At 46.8% G+C, this 23,441-nt stretch overlaps 1 protein-coding gene across 4 annotated transcripts in view; it reads right to left on the reverse strand.

Annotated features, from left to right (window-relative positions):
• LOC142568052 (BTB/POZ domain-containing protein KCTD3-like) overlaps positions 1-23,441 on the reverse strand; it is a 176,375-nt gene that overhangs the window by 81,097 nt on the left and 71,837 nt on the right. For all 4 annotated transcript variants that reach the window (XM_075678135.1, XM_075678134.1, XM_075678136.1 and 1 more), the window contains 3 exons: positions 17,080-17,195; positions 11,555-11,645; positions 6,787-6,903 (listed from right to left, as the gene is read on the reverse strand). In XM_075678135.1, coding sequence (XP_075534250.1) covers positions 6,787-6,903; positions 11,555-11,645; positions 17,080-17,195 — 324 coding nt within the window. The remainder of the gene's footprint in view (positions 1-6,786; positions 6,904-11,554; positions 11,646-17,079; positions 17,196-23,441) is intronic.

Genomic DNA, 23,441 nt, shown 5'->3' on the forward strand with positions numbered 1-23,441 from the left:
CAATCGCAAAATTTTGGAGCGCGTTCAAAAATTACTGCCTGACGGGAAAAAATCCAACTACTTAGAAAACAAAAATATAGTTCTCCTTCACATCTGATGGTGCAGTCTGTCCACGAGTGGCGCAGAAAGTCTCGAACGTGGCATTTGAAATTATCGGTAGCAGGAAGCCATTTTTGCTTTCTACTTTGACGATCGCGAAATTTTGGAGCGCATTCGAAAATCACAGCCTGGCGGCTAAAAAGCAAACTGCTTAGAAAACAGACATGTGGTTCTCCTCCTTCACGTCTGATAGCGCAGTGTGCCCGTGAGCAGCACGCAAGGTCTTGAACGCAGCGTTTCAAACCATCGTTAGCAGGCTAACGATGCCCAATGGGCACGGTAAGGAAAGAGTTAGGCATGCACTTGGAGCCTGTATGGCTAGTAAACCTAGCAAAACAACTAAAAATGTCAGCTGAGGCAAAAGTTGTTTCAGGCATCTTTCTGTATGAAAAGCTTGAGTGGAAAAAAAGCCATAAAAGCACGTGCGCCTGGACCTGGTAGGCAGGAAGCACTGCTGCACCCTTTGTCGCATGGGTAGATGTGTCGTGCTGCAGAGGTTGTGGGGCGCGCGGACGCTCGCAACACTCTGAGAAACATGAGAGCCGACAATTTCTTGTGTGCAAGGGGGATGGGGAGGGAGTGAACGTCCGGTGATAATGTGACGAAGCATGCACGGGGGCAGGAACGAGCACCTATCTGCCTTTTCTTCCTAGCACACGCGCTTCCATGCGCGAGCCACGCACCATTTGTGAAGGTGATCTCCTCCCAACAAGTGCAAGATGTGAGCTGAAACGTTTCATGCCTTGATGCACATTGCATTCCCGCATCCCTAGTGTTGGCGGTCACGTAATCTCAAGTCTCCGAGACACGGTGCAAAGTGCTCGCTTGCATCATGGCAGCGAGTCCATGGTCATTGAGTGAGATCTGTTCATGTTTGCTCGAGTGCTCGTGACACTGATAGCTCTATGAACATTACTTTGCCCAGTTGCCTCTTTGCTGTGACTTCTTTTATTGTTGCTTAGGACGAATATCTGTATCTTCTTACACTTCGCTTTTAATTTGTGGGCACCGGCTGCTGGCAATAAACGCAATCAACCATGGTGTGCTAGATTTACGGCACCGCGTGACACAACGCACGGATATCTCGGACGCCGTGAGCCATGTCGATGCATTTCTCTCAGCATGATCTGCATCGCACGTGCTGGCACTCAGAACTACACTATTATGGCCCAAACTTCTTGTGATTTGTTTGCAAGTGCTAACTAGATAATATCCACCAGGAATGCTCTGGAAATTTGTGAAGTTGTTTTTATTGCTCTGATACTTCGAATTAATGTAATTCGCAATTTAACGAAGCCTTTCTCTAGAAGTACAACTTCGTTGTATAGAAGTTTGACTGCAGTTATGTGTGCTATGTGGCAAAGCAGTTTTATAATGTAAAACACAGGGAAAATTTGCAAATGTTGCAGTGAAATGTCATGTTTTGCTGGATTTAGCGGACGTTGGATTTTTTCAATTTCCGTCCGGTATGGATTCATGTTAGCTGACTGGAACGGAATGGCTTGAGATGGTGGAAGAGCCCAAACTTGTGGCGCACCCACCGTCATCTCTCACTGAATTAAATTCTAATGAAAGGGCAGCATCCTCCGACTCACTCCTGCTTTGCCTGTTGAAAAGATAAACTGCAGACACAGCGGAATCACAAGATTCCGCATTTCTCAGAGCGTGTGCAGAGTTTGCAGGAGTGGCCATCTTCACTTCCAGACTACCGTGTCTTGTGAACCTCTTCAAAGAAAAAAAGAAAGAAAGAAAACTGTACAGAAAACTCCAACTGTAGTTCTTATACTATAAGTTAGATGGCGTAGTGAGCTTGTCAGTGCCACGGAAAGGCTCAAGAACAGTGCTCAAAATCATCGTTAGCAGCTAACAATGCTCAAAGGGAAAGAATTCTCTATGTCCACCCCAAAAAGACACAATTTTGAGCTTGTTTATACAGCATAGCTATAAAATTTCTGACAATCAGAAAAAAAAAATGCAATTGAGGAGTACGCTTTCTAAGATCACTACAAGTATAGGCATGCTAAACATGTAGTCGTATGTAACTTTGCTAATTAATTTTTGAAGGGAAATCTCCTGACTTCTTTCTGAATACCTTCTGCATCATTTATTCCATTTACGCACACTTTTTTTGGAAAATATGGATCCAAACATTGCCTGCATGTTACAATCAGATACGAAACCAAAGCTGTATTCACTGCGTCATCACCATCACAAGATGGTAACGTACTATGTTGCCATCTTGTGATGATGGTAATGAAAATGAAAATGAATTTAGGATATAAAACCAAAAGTCTTTGTGACATTTCTATGCTTTACTGCACAACTCAGATGCATTGTGGCAAATCTGACTTTAGGAAACCGGTCGCCGATGTGCAACACATATTATGCCCTTGCCCATTTTTTAGCTAAGAAATGGGATGCGTGTTAGATTTGAACATTGTTTAGGCCCTTTAAAGTTGTGGGGATCGCAAGCACATCCCGATATCTCCGGAGCGGCCACGCGGTTATCACGCGATAATCACGTGCTCGCTCGCGGAGGGTAGCGGGGAGAGGGCACCTTCGCCGCTCCCGCTGCTTTTCGCGCCTGGCCGCGACGCTGCAGCCAAGGCACCCCGTTCCCTCCTTTCCCTTTCTTGGAATTTGGGAGACTCCCTCTCCGCCGCTCGGGGAGAAGCGCTATTCCCCCGATGCACCGTTGTCTTTCGGCTGAGGAGCTTGCGACAGGCCGCATCTCAATTCAACCGCTGAGACCGCCGCACGCCGTCCCCCTGCTACGCTCGGCCTTTGTGAGCGACTGACCGCCCCAGGGCTCGAGCGCGGATCCACTCTGGATGAGCTGAACTCTTATCAGCCTCTTTTGTGGTTCCCACACTGTGCGGTTTATTTCACCCCAGACGTGCAGAATGCTCTACCGCTGTGGTTTTGTGTTGTATTTGTATGTGTGGTTGCTGTTGTTGTCAGTTGGTATATTTGTTCTCTAAGGTGAATAAACACCTTAGGTCGAGACTCACCCTGTCCCCACTGGCCTGAACCCGCCGTGGTCGCAACTCACTGCGAACCGTGGGTTAGGGGTCACAGCTCTGACTGTTAGGGCTGCTGCGGAAGTGCTAGTGAGCGACTGCCGCTCCGCCGCCGCTGTGCGATCCAGAGAAGGGTCAGGTGCGCACGCACGAACTTGAGTAATACCCCTATAAAGTCATTTCGATGCTAGTTTTTTAATTACAACACATAGAAAGTGGCGTGCATTTGGTTCGGGGGCTAAATAGAATAGGGCAAATACTGCAAAATGAATCACCGGTGAGTTTTGTCATTTTGTCTACATCTTATTTCACTTGACCCACAAGATAATTTGATCAATTTGGTTGGTCCTATCAGGGTTGAATTAATGTAATTCTATTGTATCTCCAAAGTGATCACTCGAGAATATCACCCCTGTGTGCTTGGTGTGTCCAATGAAGCACTAATGGCGACAGTGATGTGCCATTTTCATTGTAAAAGTTCATCAAAAAAATAAAAAGGCATTTGATTCAGTAGAAATACCAGCAGTTATGGAAGCACTGCGTAATCAAGAAGTACAGAAGGCATATGTGAATATCTTGGGAAATATCTACGAAGATTCCACTGCTACCTTGTTTCTCCACAAGGGAAGCAGACAAATACCGTATTTACCCGCGTATAACCCGCCCCTGCGTATAACCCGCACCCCTAACTTTGAACTCGGCGGAAAAAAAAAAAAAAACTCGCGTATAACCCGCACGTTTACCTGAAAAAAAAAAAAATGAGCGCTAGAAATATGCAACTCACACTCAGTGATCATTTCGTTTTCAGAACATTTATTCAAACGACCGCCACCACGTCACTGGTTATCCGATTCTTAATCGACGCCGCTCTCACTACTGCCATCCGAGGCTTCATCGCCACTCTCAAAGACGTAGTCGTCCTCGGAACCATCCAGACTATTACTGATCGCACATTTTTTAAAGCTTTTGCGCACCAAATCGGCCGGTATCGCTTTCCACGCATCCACGATCCACTGGCACAGCAATGGAATATCAGGCCTTCGCACGCGTCCCGTCGGTGTGAGGGCGTACATGCCGTCGGCCATCCACTGGGCATACAGCCGCTTCACGTGTGCCTTGAACGGCTTGTTCAGGCACACGTCGAGTGGCTGTAGCATGGACGTCATGCCGCCAGGTATTATGACGAGGTCGGTGCTGGTCTCGGCAAGGCGAGCCTTCACCGCATCAGTGCAGTGGCCTCTGAAGGAATCTAGTACGAGCATCGACCGGCGTGCCAGCAAGGCACCTGGTCTTCGCTCCCAGATTACTCGAAGCCAGTCACCGACTAGGCCACTGTTCATCCACGAATTTTCTTCCGCACGCACAACGATTCCTGGGGGCAGTGGAATGCTAGGTAGCGTCTTGCGTTTGAAAATCACATACGGGCGCAGTTTCGTGCCGTCAGCCAAAGCGCATAGCATGACTGTGCAGCGCAGCTTGGCATTTCCGCCGGTCAGCACGCTGACTGATTTGGAGCCCTTTTTTTCCATGGTCGTGTCCATCGGCATCTCAAAGTACACAGGTGTTTGATCAGCATTTCCCACCTGAGACAGCAAATAGCTGTGCTCCTTCCGAAGTGCGATCACATATCGTTGAAAGTTCAACAACTTTTCCTCGTAGGCTTCAGGAAGCCGCTGGCACATGGTTGTTCGCCGCCGCATAGAAAATCCATGTCTTCGCATGAAGCGCTGAAGCCATCCACGGCTTGCACGAAACTCACGTGGAATGTTCAATTCCCGGGCCAACTTCAGGGCTTCCATTTGCGCCATCTCAGTCGAAACAGCGTGGCCACGACTTCTCTGCTCCTCAATGAACTTCGCAAGCTGCGTCTCGAGGTGGGGGTACGCGCCAGTCTTCGGACCCCGAAACGCTCGCCTGTTCCGGTTCGTTGCTTCGAGACTCTCTTTTTTCTTCCTCCAGTCGCGAATGCACGACTCGTCGACGTCATGCTGTCTTGCAGCAGCTCTGTTGCCGATTTCTTCGGCAGCGGCTATAATCTTTAGCTTCTCTTTCGCTGTGAAACACTGCCGTCGAGTCGCACTCATGATGCCAAAACAAAGCAGGCAAACAGTGCAAACTGGGGTAAGTACACTAAACAGCGCCTAACGCGAGGCTCAACAATGCTGGCCTTTCGTTGGCCCTTCATCGGCTTGACAAGCGTCGATGACGATGGGGATGGCGGACTACACGGGGAGGCCGCCGCACATTGCGGTGAAGCCGACCCCCCCCCCTCCCAAGGAAAAAATTCGCAGATAACCCGCACCCCCACTTTTTAAACGCGTTTTTTCACATTTTGGTGCGGGTTATACGCGAATAAATACGGTACCTATCAAGAAAGGCATCAGGCAAGGATACACAATTTCTCCAATGCTATTCACTGCATTCTTAGAAGAAGTGCTCAAGCTATTACACTGGGAAGGCTTAGGAGAATAAACGGCAAATATCTCAACAACCTTAAGTTTGCAGATGACATGGTGGAGTTCAGCAACACTGGGCATGAATTGCAACAAATGATTGAGGGCCTTAACCGAGAGAGCGTAAGAGTAGGGTGGAAGATTAATAAGCAGAAGATAAAGGTAATGATTAAAAGCCTGGCAATGGAACAAGAATTGATGATCGCCATTTAGCCTTTACAGTCTGCATAGGAGTACGTTTATCAAGATCCATTACTCGATGGGGACCAAAGTTATGGTAAGAAAATGTACAGAAAAATAAAAAAGGTTGGAGTGCCTACAGGCATTACCAAATCCTGAGTGGGAGCTTACCGCTGTCATCGAAAAGAAAAGTGTACAATCATTGCATTCTACTGGTGCTAATATACGAGGCTTGAACATGGAGGTTAACAAAGAATTTCAAGAACAAATTAAGGACCCCGCAAAAGGCGATGGAACGAAAAATGTTAGGCAGAACATTAAGAAGCAGGAAGAGAGCAGTGTGGATGAGAGAGCAAAGGGGGTTAGTCAATATTCTAGTTGATATTCAGAGAAAAAAAATGGAGCTAGGCAGGCTATATAATGCATAGGGCAGATTTCTAATTGCTTTAGACGCAATATCTTTTCATAGAAACCTTGTATAACATTTCATTTAAAGGTGCAGCAAACTTCAGTTTGTTATGTTGAACAGTCTTGCTGGAAACGCAGCATAAAGGTAGCTAGTACAGCATTAGAGTGAACCATTATAGTTACAGAATAGGTGCCAAGAGAGGGGAAGCACAATTGAGGACAGCAGAAAATTATGTGGGGTGAAGAAATTAGGAAATTTGCAGGCAAAAGTGGGAATCAGCTAGCGCAAGACAGGGGTAATTGGAGAGTGCTGGGAGAGGCCTTCATCCTGGCAGTGGACATAAAAACAAGCTGATGATGACGAACAAATATTTTCGGTGAAGGTAAAGTCTGCAGTCTTATTTAGGCTGATTGCAGATACGAGGTGCATGTTACGTTTTCGTTTTATAGGTCAGAGGCATGTTACACTACGGTGCACTTTATTTTCTTATTTTCAATCCAGAAAAATTGGGTCTGCATTAGATTCAAGGGCACGTTAAAATCGGGTAAATATGGTAAGAAAACAAGAAGTGCTATCATGTGTTGCAAACATAAATGAAGAAGGTGTGAGTGAACGGGATACAGACTGGTCTTTGGGGTGAGGTAGACACTGATGGCCGTGATCGGGTCAGCTGACGGGTCCCGGTAGAGCTCAGTCACCAGCAGATCATTGTCTTTCATGCGCAGCGGGAACTTCTGCATGTCTGCAAAAAGAGAAACAGAAGAAGGATGCTGTGATCTGCAGGCCGATCTAGCCTTATGAGAGTAGCCAACAACTGTTCCGCTCAAGCTCCACCTTTTAGGAAAGAATGCAAAAGCTATAGTTATGTTGCACACTCTATTATTGCGGAATGCTCACACTGATGCTGTTGCCTGCATTACTAAATGCAATGACTTTCATTACCATCTTTATCAACGACAGTCGAAGCCATCTCATTCTATAGTCCAACCCTCAGGTGAGGGTGATACATTGTCAAATAAACTGGCGTTCGCTTAAGGTTCAAAAGGTTATAAAACATATAATGATGTCTCGAGACCGTTATGGGTCCCTTGTTCACGATGAAGACGAGTGCAAGAGGGAGTGATTATTTATGTGTTAGGTCGAGCAGAGTATGCATGGATATCACGGGAAGATTGCCCCACATTCAGTTAATCTTGTTTCTAGTCGTTTGAATATGTACAGATTCTAAGAGTAGTCTTGAAGATACGCGCTTCTCGACTATGCTTACAGCATCCCAATTGATGATGTGGTTAGTAGTCATGTGATGATGCGCCAAGGCATTTGAACTTGCATTGCCTTTCCCGACATCGTTCTGATGCTGCTGAATTCTTTTAAAATTTCCAGTATCGCCTATGTAGGATGCGTTACAACTCTTGCACGGAATCTTGTAGATTACCCTGGAAACCTTGACCTTTCTAAAGGCTCTTTCACATGTACGAGCTTCTGTCTCTGTTTGTTTGTCGGCCCGTGTGCGATTTCAGGCCGTATGTGCCAAAAAATCTTGCCAATGCCTCACTGACACCTTGTGCATAGGGAACAGACTGGCAGCAAACGACACTGAAAAATAAGGCAATCACGAAGTAATTACATGAATAACAAGAAACATTTTATTGGGAGAACTTGCACCTGCAAAAAAATGGACTAACTGAGCAGAGACAAATGTACCAATCAGAGTAGCTGTCGGTGAATTACAACTGAAGTGGCTCTCGACCGGCCATTATTTCTACACTACTCAACAATTTCTCCATGACGGGCAAGTACCATGGTGAATGGTCATCAAGGAGCTGGAAACCTCGAGTTGGAAACGCACTTTAATAGGATGATATCAGCACAGCTCCAAGGACATGGTGGTTGCATTGATATATATTTTTTAACTCTGCAGTTTTACGTGTGGAAACCAAGATGCGATTATGAGGTACGCTGTAGTGGGGGACTTCGAATTAATTTTGACCACCTTGGGTTCTTTAATATGCACCCAATGCATGGTATATGGCCATTTTTGCATTTTGCCGCTATCGAAATGCGGCCATCGTGGCCGGGGCTTGATCCCGCAACCTCGGGCTTGTTGCAAGAGAACTGCTTGTTGGCCTAGTTGGTGCTTCCTAAAAGACGTTCTTTTTTCTTTTTGTGAGCGTTTTCTGAACTCGCACCTAGTGTCGGCACAATCGCCAGCTATATTGTTGCAATGACTTGCCATGCAAGATACACTGGATTCTGTGTGAAGAAAGGAATGACAGCGCCCGAAGTGAGTGCCCTCTTTGGCCATGTTGCATCGTCCTGGGGACAAAGTAATCGCCTGTGCAAGATACTGCGTTCGGAGCTTTGGTGACAAATACATTTGCTTAATGATTGGATAAAGTCGTATTCGTATACAGTCGAACCCACTTATAATGATACCGGTTTTAACAATATATCGGTTATAACAATAAGAAGCTGCTGCACCGTTGACTTTTGTATGTTTTCCATGGTGAAATAACATGCTTACTACAATGCCCCGATAGCGCATTATCAGTTATAACGATGAAGTCTGGCTGCTGGGTGTCTGAGCCGGAAGCTGGTCAAATGCAAAATCTTCGAAAAGAAAAAAAGAAAACAAGAAATTCGAGCCGCTGCATGATCCGTTCCAACAGCCACCGTGCGCTCATTTTCAAGTCTTCTCTGCGTGGCTCTCTCCCGTCACTCTTCCACCCCTCCGAACACGAATGGGCTGCACCCATAGCTCTATGCCGCCCTACCCTGAGAAACATAAAGGTTCTGAGTGGTGTTGCAAGCGTCGCGGGTCGCTTTCTTAGTCGCGATGATAGATTGCATTTTTTACAAGCACTGCTCCAGGAGCGCACATGTAAGCGGCAAACAGAGGCCTCAGGAGAGCACATGAGTTTATAGTAAAGCAGGCAGCGCAGGATCTCCGGGCACCTATGGGGTAGCGGGGGGGGGGGGATCAAAGCTGGAAGCAGGGCGGTCCATGAATTGGGGCCGCGGAGGCAGAAGCGTGCCAGGGGATGTTTGCATAAAAAATTGGCTGTCCGTGATAGCAGACAGCCGATCTTATACACCCCTGGCACGTGCAGGCCTCGGCGAGTTCCAATCCACGGACCAGTCCAGGTTCTAGCTTTGGTGTCCCCTTTGCCGCTTTGGTGTCCTGGAGGCGCTGCCAATAATGCGAAATAATGACATGTTACAATTAGTAAAAAACACAATTGAATAGACATAATTACATGCAGCCACCAACTTGCGATGCTAATTTCAGCACTACCGCGCGCTGCAACTTCTGCAACACCAGTCAGAACTTTGCCTCTGAAGGTACGTCGGACAGACTTGTAAGGCGCTCTGCCTTCTAGATTTTCAATATATGCGGCCCGGGCTCTACTATGGTGGAAAGCTATGATCCACCACGACTGACTTGGAATGAGTGCCGCAGGCTCGAGACAGTCTGTCAGACACAGTGGTCGCCAGTGTGGGCACCAGGGCTTGCTGCTTCACCTATTTTACCGTGCTGGCAGCCAGCGTCTGAGCGTAAACAAATTCGACCCCACTCCACAATGCCGGAATGCCTAGGGACAAACACCTACAACACGCGCTAAAGAAACCTCCTCCATAGTGCCTAGGCAGAGTCATACATTCAAGGAGCAAAAGCCCCAGGATTTTCTCCCTCGCACCTGCACAGAAACGGCTTGCAATCCCTGAAATGAACGTCTGGTGTGCTCCCGCAAGGGTTGCAGAAGATAGTGCCAACTTCCCCCCCCCATCCCCCCCCTCCACAAGAACCACTTCCCTCACATGTTGTTCTCCCTCACGGGTGGCAGAATCAAGTGTCTTTCCTTTCTTTAGATCACTATCATCAACAGCACCATGTTGCTCGCTGGCTCCTCATTCAGTGCAGTTCTGCAAAGGGCTTAATCGCTCGCTTTTGCTTTTGTTGGTTGTGTGGAAGTTGCTCCTGGCCACGCGATTTCTCAACTTCCATTGCGAGCGAAAAGAAAGCGCACGGCTATAGGTTTGGAAACTAAGTGCTTCTAACCGATGAGACAATCGTCACGAATGTGCTTGCATCGGATAGCGATGACGATGACGGCAGCAAAAAAGCGACAGGGTAGGCTGCCTCAACGTTGTCCTCACAGGAGGCCCACCATGATTCAGTCCCTCCGGAGCTTCGTTTTCATGAAGAACCTTCCGCCGCACTACATGGAGCGCTTGGATGCCTTGGAGAAGGATGTCGGCAAGCTTTGCGTAAAGCATGCATGGCTGACAGACATAGGCTTTTCTCGTGCAAGCCAGTAAGAAGTACGTGCCAGGATACTTGTCGCTATCTCTCCTCAGCGTTTCTTCTAGATTTCTCAAGCCAACAGGCTGCCGCAGCAGCCTTCTCGCAATTTTTAAAAGGCCCCTTTTGGGGCCACCGAAGTGATGCCTCGGCAGTGCTCACATATTGCTTGCCATCCGTGGCACCTCTTTGCAGTTGTTACAGCAGTGCCATTCTTTAACGCCGACAGCCGTGGCTTGCTACACGCGATCGGAGCACCCAGGAAGCAATTACACGAGGGAACACAATCAGCAGCCGGGCGGAGGAAGGTGGTGGGGAGGGGCACTGGCCTCCCTGCCTATATAGTTTTCTCACATCACCTATGCCATCCCCTATTTTGATTTTTTCATGCAATCCGGTTATAACAATTATCGGTTATAACAATGGGATTTTCGCGGCACTGGACTATTGTTATAAATGGGTTCGACTGTAGTTCATTTCAAAAAAGATACTGTTTGGTTAGTGGAGAGGATGCTGTAAGACATCTAGACGCATGATCCATCATATGACGGAGTACTGGTGCCACCCATGTTGTCTTCTATGTGTCTTCGTTTCCTGTGTGTTTTTTAACTTGCGGCAAAAAACATGTCTTTTAACCAGGGCTTAGCAATGCAATGCCAAAGCCACTTCGCCACCATGGCAGGTGGTCTGCATTGATGTGTACAAGTAATGCAAGAACTTCAAAACATAAAACAACATAAGATGTTGCATGAACAATCATAACAAAATAAGTAAAGCAGGCACATCAGGTGGCAATATGAACCCTTCAGTTTTTGCACAAATGCAATGCAAGGTTGCTATTTTGGCATCAGTTAAGAGTGACCTTCAAATTACTCGATACTTGACTGTCCCTGCAATTGACGATTTGATAGAACATTATTTGGCAAGGTAAAAACATGATTAGCAAAGTGACCAATATCAAGAAACGCACATTGCGATTTTGGAATTTGTACACATCCCGAAACTCAGCATGTTGTCTCGACTTTTGTTTGCAACCACTTTTACTAAAACAGTCAGGGTTCCTTGAGCCAAGAAGTGCCCCCACACTCACCGATGTAGTAGATGGAGCCATTGCTGCAGCCAAGAAGCAGGATGCACGAGCCCGCTGTGTCGAAACTGGTGATTGGCACCACATCCTGGATCTGAGAGTTAAATATCGAGTGAATGCCCAATTCGCAATAACAACAACCCTACCAAGTATAAAGGTTTCAATGCATGATTCATTATTGTTTTAAAATAACATTTAATGCATATAAGCAAGATCTTAATGCGTATAAGCGAACTGCCTTTCTTGCTTGGCATGTGCTCTTGTCTAAAGCATATAGACTAACAATAAAACACTACTTGTACAAGAATCTTCATTTCTTGCCATCTGCTGCTAACAGCACATTTACCACACTTACACGATTGTAAGTTGACGGGAATGTAAGTTGACCACCCTCCTTCCCCTATACTACATGTCGGGAAAACTAAATAAAACGAGGGCATAGTCATGGGCGCATTAAACGGAAATGTATTAGTACCTGTCTACTTGTTTTCACTTGTGCTATCTTCATCACTAGTGCTGCCATTCTCATCACTGCTGTAGTCCCACAAACCAGCCCTCACCATAAGCTTCGATAACAAAGCTCTGCTGGCTTTGATGTTTGTCCGGTGTAATCCTGCTTCCAAAGCACAGACCCGGCCCAAGTTGCATGACCGTGCCGCACATCACTAGTAGGAACTGATCGCGCATTTCAGTGACGTACACTGTAAACTTGGCCTCCAGCTCCAGAAATCATTTCGACTTCGACTCGCAACAGCCTCTTCGCTTGCTGTTACGGATCAAAATTTCACCTCACTGCAGGCACCAGTCTCGGACCACCCATTCCAAAATATCGAACTTGCAGCCCGCCGGCAAGTTGTATCTTTCTTTGGCGTGAAGAATGGCAGTCCTCTTGAATGTTGCCGTGAACGAATGCTGAATCCTTATTGTACGCGTAGCACTCATGACGATTGATGAAGCAAGATGGTAAAACAAAGCAGGCAGTCAAGTCAACCACTCAAATAAAGAGCCAAGGAGAAATGCATGAGTAGTGTTGGCTCTTCCATCAAGTATCGATACTTACCCGAACTGGTGCCATTCCGAGTGTCGGTGCTGCTGCAACTGGTACAGCAGCCTTTGTATCAACTATTGACACTTTTGTGGGTGCTGTGTGCACAGTAAAAGTTATTAAAAATTAAAAAATTATTTCATACAAGTGCATTGAATACCTGAATGTTACATCTAAAGCTGTAGAGAAAACAAAGTTGTAACCACACCACAGAGCTCCTGATATATCATTTGACTCGTTTCTATTGGCAGTACCATCCTTTGTACTAGAAGTTGGATTGAGCAGCATTTCGACGGGACACACAGAAGAGAAACACACACATCGGCTATTAACTAACTAACTAACTTACTAACTGGGTTGTTTGTGGCACATTTCCTCTCTTTCTGAGAGAGCAGTGTAGAAAGGATTTGTGCTGCTTCGTCTTTATTGCAGCTTTTTTCTCTCTCTCTCTTCCCCGGACGCGTAGAGCACGAGCATGGGGGACGTGGACGCGAAGCAGCTGCCACCTGTTTGTGGCGTGGTATGCCATTTTGTGATGCTCTTCATGGCTTTCGCTGTCAGTGCACGGATGGGACATGCTGCGTGGAAATGGTGGCACATACGAAATCGCATAGGCAAACTTTTTGCCCCGTCTTGGCATTGTTCATTTCAGTGGAACTTGACAATTCAAATGTCCCAATTATTCTGCATGGAAAATGGTGTCCACCCGGCAAAATCTTGGTTGTTATGCTCGATATATGGTGAATATATATATTGGCTATATCGAACTTGCAAAAAAACGCCTATCAGTTTGTTATAGAGCATAATTCGATATAAGCCTGCTAAAGAATTGGACATGATAAAAGCACATATGATTTATAAAAACGCTTTATTGATGAAACTAGCTTAGTTTCGCATGAAATAGTCTTGTATTTTCTTCTGCTCGAGCAATTTCACTGCCTGTGATGCATGCATTTCTCCTCATTGTCTAAAGAGTCGAAGCAGCTGAGGCCACAACCTTCCACATTCAGGCAGAAGCACCGGACTAGTGCGAGTGCACCAATCACTTCTGAGGATGTGGGCAAAGCACCGTCGTTGCTTTCCTCATTGTGCCCACTTTAACTTTTGCTTAGTATGATGTCAGCAATGTAGTCTTCGTTTTGGGGCTCTCCCGTGGTCGCGACACCATCATCTGCACTCACAAACTCATCGAAAGTGGATTCGTCAACAACTTCTGGAAATTCTGACAGCTCGCTCCAAGCTTCGGCAAACCCGGCAATAACTTCATTGCACTCATCAGAATTTAGACATCACCAGGCCCAGGGTATCTGGTACGTCTGAAGCAGTTTCGGATGAACCACTTATACACGGCCGTGCGTACGTGTCGGGCGCCGCAGGCCCCGGGTGGCGAGTTTGTCAACTTTAGCCCTAATCTCCCCCTTATTCTTCAAGATCGTGCTGAGGGTGCTTCTCAGAATCTTGCACCCTGCGGGGACATCCGACTTCTCATCGCGTTCTACCCGGTTTATGATTTCAAGCTTCACAGCTAAAGGCAAATTCTGCCGCTTCATCACAGCAACACTGTGGGAGAAGGCCCACAAGGTGCAAGCACAATGAACCAGAAAAGCAGCGAGACAAGTCGCACTTTCGCCATCTTGCACGATGAGGGCACAAGAGCCTCCGATTGGCTGTCTGAGCAAGTGCTGCGGGTGGGCCAGGATAATTTTTTGCAGGCGGGTGTTGACGGCTCGCCTGGCACAGCGTGGTCGTGGTAGGAAGAGTGGTTGGATAAAGCCACACCACTGGGTTTCCCCGCTGCTGTGTGGGAAAGCCAACTTCCGGGTGCACTTTTGCCCCGCTTGACGTTCGATATACCGATTGTACCGATTGTCGCTGCTATTTTTGTTCGATGCAAGCGTAACTTTTGCTATATATACTCACTGTAACTACCGTATTTACACGATTGTAAGTCGACCCCCTTTTTAAAATTTGAAAGTCTGAAGTTGGGGGGTCGACTTACAATCGAAACCAAAACATGGCCCCGCCAAAAAAAAAGCCATACCAACGAGAGCTACAACGTAGTTACAATTTTATGTTTGCTCTATGGCCCTACCCGTATCTTTTCACTATCCCGCGTGTTTGTTCGCTTTTCGGAAGGGTTTTTCAACGTTTTTGAGAGTCTTACAGTGCATGCAACACTCATGGGGGGGGTGTCGATAGTTGATAAAAGCGCCGCTGTCCCCAAAGGCGGCACCCTCAGAACGGCGGCGCTTGCGGGGAGTATCGGTAGTTCATGGAAGAGCAGACACTGCTCGCGGGTTTCTCTTTCTCTGTTTAAAGGCATTGGTATTGGTTTGACTAACTTCTTGACGCGCTCCACTTCGGCTACGTGCTACTTCTACGCTTCCCTAGTCGTCATGAGTGCTGTAGGCCCACTAATCTTTCGGCACTCGTTCACAGTAGCGTTCAAGAGGGCTGCCATCCTTTACGCCGAAGAAACAAATCACTGCGGAGCTGGCCGCAATTTCGATGTTTCTAAACGGGTGGTGCGAGAGTGGCGACTGCAGCGAAGCGAAATTTTCACCTGTGTGACGGCAAGTGAGAAATTTCCCACGTGCCGAAGTGTGGACGCTTTCCGGAGCTGTAGGCTAAGCTTGCGGCGTACGTCGCTGAAATGCATGATCGGTCCCTGCCAGTGAAGTGCGACGTGGTCATGAAATAAGCCCGGACCTCCGCCTTAATTTTAAGGTTCTGCTCCGCCGTGAGTACAACGAGTGGCTGGCGGCAGAAGACTGCGAAATTACGCCAACCGGACCTGTCAAAAGAGCCTCCTTGACGGCTGCGTGTGGTTGGGTGCATTTGGCGTGGGCTGCTGTTCTGCAAGATGTCCTGGTGCGGTCGTTTGCCAAATTTGAAATTTCGCTGGACCACGACACGCTGTGGGACCGCAGCAACGATGACGATGGCAGCACTAGTGAAGACGAGTAGTCCAATGACCATGTCAGCTACTAATAAATTTTCGTTATCGAATGCGCCCTCGGGTTTTATTTTTTTTCCGGTCAAGTGATATGGGGAGGTCGACTTACATTCGAGTCGACTTACAATCGTGTAAATACGGTATACCGTGTTCAGAAATTGTTCGATATCCAGAATAATTCGATGTAAACAGGTTCGATATACTTGGGTTTGACTGTGTACGTCTTTTTTCGTAGCTCTAATGCATAATTTGATACTCTTAAGTTGGCTCATCATTATAACCAATATATCGTTATATGTGCTATCATTATAAATGAACTGCACTGTGCATACAAGTCTGGAATGTGGCCATCTTGGTTAGGGCGATTTATATATGTGGGAAACCCTGCTTACAGAATTTTGAATAGTGTTCATTGCTCTTTTCTTGCATCAGACGAATCTGCCCTATGTGCCTGCAAATTCTTTAATTTCACCGCACCACCTGCTATATATTTTTTTAATTAAGGCCGACAGTTTTCTTCAAATAATCATGTACCAAACGCTAAGGTCGGCTTAGATTCGAGGTTTTTTAAAAATGCACCAGTTTTTAATTGAAGCTGCTAAATATGGTGCATGCTAGCACCATCTAGAAAAGCCAGTATCACAGCCGCTACTGGCCGCACCAGTAGCCAACGAAAGTACACGAGAGACGTCACTATTTTGACCTGGGTCGTATCGGCGTGTGACGTGACGTTATCGTAATGGCCCCAAACAGGCTATGCCACTACAGTGTCGCTTTCAAACGAAAAGTTGTGCTAGTCACAGAGGCATCGTCAAACCTTCCAAGCGGGTGGGATTTCGGCATTGATGAGGAAAATTCCCATCGTTGGAGGGGGCAATGGGGGATGCTTTTTGCTTGCACCACAATAAGGACGCCATTTACCGGACCACAGGAGCGATGATGACGTAGAATGAACTCGGCATGTTCACATTAAATAAATGCTGTTTTCATTTTGTGAATGGTGTCCTCACTTCTTTGTTTGGCCTACATTCGAGGTAAGCTTTCTTTTTTTTCTTTCCTGGCTTTGGATTTTTGGTGGTTGGCTTAGAATCGGGGCTGGTCTAGGTGCGAGTAAATACGGTAATCCTGTGCCAGTTCTAACTGTGTTTGCATCCACATTATTAATCTAATGGAGCAAGGGCTTATCTGCTCTACACTAACACATCACCTGCTCAACATCAGTTCTTTCCTCTTTATCGCAACATGAATATCAGCTATCTTAACCTGCTTCCTAACCATACTTTCCTCTTCATGCTGCCTAACGCAGCACTTACCATTATTTTGCTTCCCTGTTCAATGCGCAAACCATTTTCAGGACATTGACGAGTGGGTGCTCAACATAGCTGTTTAGTTTTCTGCCGCATAAGAAGCCAAACTATGTCTTTTTAGAAGTGCTGCATCGCGTGCATGTGCACTGCTGATCGAGATGTCCTGCACTGAACCTGTAATTGTGTGGTCAGAGAGAGACGTCAGGGAGAGAGGGCCTACCTGCCAGTGCTGTGTCATGGCATGCCATACGCCCACTTTGCCCAAGTGGCTCAGAGCAACCAGTTGGCTCCCAATGAAGAACAGGCTATCCACAGGAACACTCAGGTGGAACACACCTGAACACACACAACAGCGGGGGTGCGTGACAGAGCCTCAATCGCAGTCAAGGATCAGTGCCGGAAAAGACAGTGCTACAAGTGAGTGGGACAGGCACTACCGCCCTGCCCACTACTCCTGTAAAACAAAACCACCTAAGGACACACTCTAGACTAACCTGTGGCATGAATGACAATGAATAAAAAAAGAATGCCATTATGGTACATTCAACTAGTTAAACCTCAATATAATGAAGTCAGTAAAATCGGCAATTTCCTTTGTCATATTGAAATTTTGTTGTATTGAAATTTGACCGTTTATGCAAATAAGTACAGTCGCTGATCTTTCTTACACGAAAAGGGGCTGCAGAATTTTCCAAATTATTGGGCAATCGATAAAAGCAAACTTGAATGAAAAAGCAATTCATTTTGATGAATGTGGGAGTCGGTGACAAATTATATGGTTTCATGCCACGTCGGCAATATCTTCACATCGGCAGTGCAAATTAAGCGAAGCCAGCCACGCTTTCCCGTGCACTCCTTTCCCCTGACTTATAGTGCCACCCAGACTGGGACAACGCTATCATGAAAAGTGCCAGCAGTGGGGAGCGAATGCTTTGTCTGCCTCTCGTTCCAATGGGTCACCAAAACTTGAGGTTACGCAGCCTCCAATACTAAATGCATGGGAAGACAGATTACATGATGCCACACCGCCTGAGCATGCCCACTCTTTGCACATGCGGCAGATTACCTCTAAAACAGGGTGCGCGGCCATTTATGTGCTCAGACGCACTTACAGCCATGTGCAGCCATGGCCGAGATGTGCTCCAACTTACCCGCCAATCCCCCCCCCCCACCCGTGCTTGATCGCATTCTCGTAAGCTCGCTCCCCTCCCCCTCTTTCAGTTTGCTTGCATAGGAAGGCACCACTCGTGAAGCCACCATCTTTCGTCTCACTCTCGCGCATTTTTCCTTGCACCTAAAACACACAGCGCACAGAGCACGATAGGATCTTATCGCACTTGGACTTTATGCGGAACATGATGCATCTCCACTTCGGCTGTCGCTCTTTTCGCACGGCACGCGATTTGAGAGGTTCGTTTGCAAGCAGCCGCTTGTAAGTCCATCATTTGCCCATCTGTGTTCGCAAAAGTTTTTATTTATTGTCTCGGCATTCCTCTGCAGTGGCAGTGATATTTCGTTATACTGAAATCCCATACAAACACACTTAATTATTTGAGGTTGTAAATACATGGTGTTCCATGGACAAGAGGTTATGAAAAGTTAAATACTTTGTTATATCCAGAGTTCTGTTATATTAAAGTTCGTTATATTGAGGTTTACCTGTAGTTCCTACCATGCTTGGACTCAAGCTTGCAGCGATGCAGAGGCTTTTTGACATCACAGACAGAGAAAACACACCTGAGCTGAACATTTATCCACTCCCAAAACAATCAGAATTGCCACGTGACTGGAATTCTGTTGGATCTGGGTCATGTTCCTAGCTTAAAAGCAAGATTACCTCCAAGTGCTCTGAATAAATCAGGCAAATAAAGTTCCAAGTACTCAAATTCAGCCGGTCGAGTGTAAACCATACCACAAGAGCTCTCAAAATTCACCTGCTCAATGTGCCACTAAATCATTGCTTGCATTGCATTAGATATTTCACTGAGCATTGTCATTTCCATCAGCACTGCTTTATGTACCATGACACCCCTAGCGTGAGGTGTCCAAAAGACACTACATTTAACGACCAACTTCACAACAAGCACCAAGCACCGCCATGGCTGCATTAGCAATAAAAACACTATGTTCCAGTCAAAGCAAATGTGCATATAAGACTGGAAGACAAGCAGTGAGGAAGCTCCACTGTGCTCCTAAACCCTGCTGTGCTTGCCAAGAAACCAAGTAGATGACCAAAGCTAAGGAGTGAAGATGCTGCACTTGTATTAGAACACCAAGTATCCTGGCACCGTTTGAGATCGCTTTGCCTGCCTAGGCACCGCTTTGTATCAGGCGAACGACGAGTGGTCACTCTGCCTGCCGATGTAAACAAATGCACTGGTCAGTGCTTTGGACTGTGAGCGGCTTTTTTGCAAGATGCAAATGCAGAAAGTCATGCTCCACATCTTAGTGCTTCCCTGAGGACAAGTAAAACAACTAAACTAGCAAGCAGCATGCATAGAATGAGTGGTTAGGGCTACCCTTGGTCTTCGTTTTGCAACACGATAGCACATGGGCGCTGGCTCTCGTGGTGGCGGGTCAAATGCGAATGGCAGTTCATGGCTATTGAATTCATCAGAACCATAACTGTCAATATTTGACAGATACGAGGAGCTGGCACAGCTGACATTGTCACCCAAAGGTCCGGTGCAGTCACGAAGCAGTTGAGTGTCTGCTCTTTGCTGGTTTCATTCGCCCAGTGGGCGAGACCTGCATGCCTAGTGGCGCGCCTTCTCCGCGGGGGACACTTGGGACGTCACACGATTGCTCGGCTGCTTGGCCAGGTTTCGGTTTCGTTTTTTTTAGCTTTTTTGCTTATTTAAAATAATCTTGGAATTTGCAGAACAATTCTGCTATCAGACGCGTGACAGGGGGTTCTTGGGAACCTAAATATTCCATTATCTTGACATGGTAAAAAAATCGCCGGAGTTGCCCTTTACAGCAGTTCTGCAGTCAATACGATCTGCCGGCCTCACCCTAAAGCCGAAGAAATGTCATTTTTGCTTTGAGGAGCTAGAGTTTCTTGGCCATATCTTTAGTCACGCGCGTGCCCGCCCGAATCCTAACAAAATCGCTGCTGTCGCACAGTTCCCAGTACCTTCAGATAAAGAGGCTGTCAGGTGCTTTCTGGACCTCTGCGTGCATTATTGGTGTTTTACTGGAGACTTTACTCACATTGCGTCACTGTTAACTCGCCTCACGAGAAATGACGTTGCTTTTGTGTGGGGTGACAAAATGCAAGCTGCATTTACCGATTTGTGGAACCGTTTACAAAAGCCCCCTATGCTTTTGACGAGACAACTCCTACAATGTTTCACACTGATGCCAGCTATGTTGGTCTCGGAGCCATGCTTGTGCAGTGCCAGGAGGACACAGAAAGAGTGATCGTCTATGCAAGCAGAACGCTCTCACACACCAGAAGCAAACTACGCTACTTCTGAGAAGGAGTGCCTCGCCGTCGTGTGGACGGTTACAAGATTTCAGCCATCTTTTTACGGTCGGTCGCCCCTTCAAAGTTATCAGCAACCATTATTCACTCTGCTGGCTCACAAATCTTAAAGATCCCAACCAGGCGATTAGCACGTTGGGGCCTTAGACTGCAATATGACAATCTTAGACGGATATGACAATCATGTACAAATCGGGGAAATGCCATACCGGTGCTGACTGCTCGTCTCGGTCACCCATAAAGATGGTTCCTTCTTTCAACGCAGAGGAGACAGCATTCCTCGGTATTCTCGACACGTCTACCAACGCACAACTATGTGACGACCCTGAGCTGCTTGGCTTGGTTAATTTCCAGGATGGATGCACTCAGACTGCACCTAAGGCTTTCGCAAGAGGATTGTCATCGTTTTACTTAAGGAACAAAGTTCTATGCATAATGAACTTCTCTTCGAGTGGATCCAGCTATTTGCTCGTCGTTCCTACTGCTCTTCATTGTGAAGCACTAGGAGCACGTCACAACGAGATCTCTTCTGGGCATCTAGGATACATGCGAACACTGAACAGAGTTCGACAAAGATACTATATTATTGGCCAGAATTTTTCATAGAGAACGTTGTCCTGAGACATGGCACGCCGACCATCGTCATAACAGACCGAGGCACTGCATTCACAGCCACAGTTTTCGATCATGTCCTGGTGATCAGTGGCACGACTCATTTAAAGACAGCAGCCTACCATCCACAAACAAATGGACTAACAGAGCGCCTGAACAAAACACTCGAAGGCATGCTTTCAATGTGCGTGAATATAGAGCAAAAAAATTGGGATGAGATTCTCCCTTATATCATGTTTGCTTATAACACGGCCGAACAAGAAACTACACAGAAGACTCCCTTCAGCCTTATCCACAGACGGGAGGTAGGGACGATGCTCGATGCCATGCTGCCACACGAACCTGACATTGACATGGATGCCGAGGCATTTACGTAGCGTCTAGAAGAAGCCAGGCAGCTCGTATACATGCAAATACATCGGCAGCAAGAGTATGATACAGGTCGTTACAATGCTCATCATAGACCTGTAACTTATAAACACGGTGACAGAGTATGGGTCTGGACAACTATACGAAAACGGGGACTATCCGGGAAGCTCCTGAGGAGATATTTCAGACCCTATAACGAGCTGCGATGGCTAAGTGACGTCACATATGTGATCATTCCAGATAGCCCTTACTGTACAAGGTGCCGACAGCACCGTTCTAACTTGTGCACGTAGTGTGCATGAAGCCCTATGTCAGCGAGTGACTGCTGACGGACTTTCCTTTTCACCAAATGAACTTTATTGTTTAGCATTGGGGCGATGCTCCTTTAGAGAGAGGGAAAATGACGTGTGCTCTATTTAGACACGTAGATGACGATGAGAATATGTGCTTTAACAGACTCCGTGTAATGGGCTTGGGGGAATTCAGAGACGAAGACGACATCTTTGTTTTGGTGGTTTTTGAACAGGCTGCTCTGCTGTATTGCTCAATATGTTGTTGCTCTCTCTTGTTCACATTGAACCACAACAATATAGGTATATACAGTCACAAATGAAATTATTGGACTCCAAAAATTTGGAATTGATGGATATTCCTGGCTTAACAAATGCACTGTAAAGGTTCTCATAGAGCGACCTCATTTGTGCGGCCTGATTTTTCTAATTTAGGCTTCAAGGTTCGATTTTCCAGACTAAATCGCTTGTTCTGAGCCACGGCTCCCCGATCTTGGAGGCTGCCATGTTGAATATTCCACTGGCTTGGCTTCTGGTGGCTTGGCTTCTGGTGGCTTGCTTTATAGCCTCCAATATTGGCAGGTGCATGCTATCAATAGAGAGCATGCTCTATCCTCAGGTTTCGGAGGCCATGCGCACTCTTCGCTGGCTGACAAAAAGCTCCAGCAGAAGGTTTTTTTTTTCAGCCATGTTAACGGCACAGAGCCTTAAGGATCAGCGAAGTCTGGTGGACCGGACCAGGGCCGTGGCATTAGCCAACTACTTTCTGGACTGAGAGAGGCGCCCACCTAGGGAGACTAAAGAACACTCCTTCACTGTTGTACACAATAAATGTCTTTTTCTCCTCTTCCTCAGTCAGCACTATCATCAAAATCACTTGGTGCGAAATATTTCTTTTTTTTAAGTTTTGGTCACCATTCTGCACGTGGTCTTTGTGTGTATTTGTGCAGCATTGCATTTGTGTGCTCGGTGCCACCTGGTATGCCTTCGTGTGAGCCAAGTGGTGTGAAGAAACATGGCTCGTTTCTTCTATCTCCATGGCAGTCTTCATTCCTGAGATCACCAATGCGGTGACGCTCTTGGCGACAGTGTATGGAGACACTAGAGAGGACATCACTCTTGCACAAATCCAAGCAAATCTGATCGCCTCCAAGCATAGTATGAGGCAGGGCATTATTAGAGATTTAAGCTAAGCCTAATAAATTTTATTTTTCTGGGCTGAACAAAGTTTTCGGACTATTTTTCGGTCCCCATAAGGTCTGAAAAATCGGTCGGCAACTATATAGATATTGTAAAGGATGAATGGCATAAGGCAGTGCAGGCAGCAAAAAGGAATGGAGAGAAGAGGAAGACGACGAGGCAGAGTAAATGAGCTGTTCTGGTGAAGGGCTGGCTGTCTGTTTCTTTAAAATGGCACAGTCGTCGAAAGCACAATTGTAAGAAGGAATGCACGAGTCCTCGTGGGTCCTCAGCTTTCCGTGTAACTCCTGCCAAGGAACACCATACATGCTTGCTTGGTGATGAAGCCCGCTGCCCTACCATCATTGCAAGTACCGCTCGCACTGTCTGGGGACAGCTCCAGGCCTCCACGGTGGCTCTGGTGCAGGATAGCACCAACGATCTTGCTCGGGCCATTGCCATGCTAACAAAACAGCTTCAGGATATCACTCTTGCGCCTTCCCATCTGTCATCGTTTGCACCACGCTTACCATCCACGCCCACAAGAGACCGCTTTGACTTCTAAGCCACCGAAGAACGCCGTCCACGTTTCCTTGGTGGCAGATTCCACAGCCGTATGTACCACGACCACTGCGATGTCTGTGG

Source organism: Dermacentor variabilis, unplaced genomic scaffold, assembly GCF_050947875.1.
Source record: "Dermacentor variabilis isolate Ectoservices unplaced genomic scaffold, ASM5094787v1 scaffold_16, whole genome shotgun sequence".
NCBI lineage: Eukaryota > Metazoa > Arthropoda > Arachnida > Ixodida > Ixodidae > Dermacentor > Dermacentor variabilis.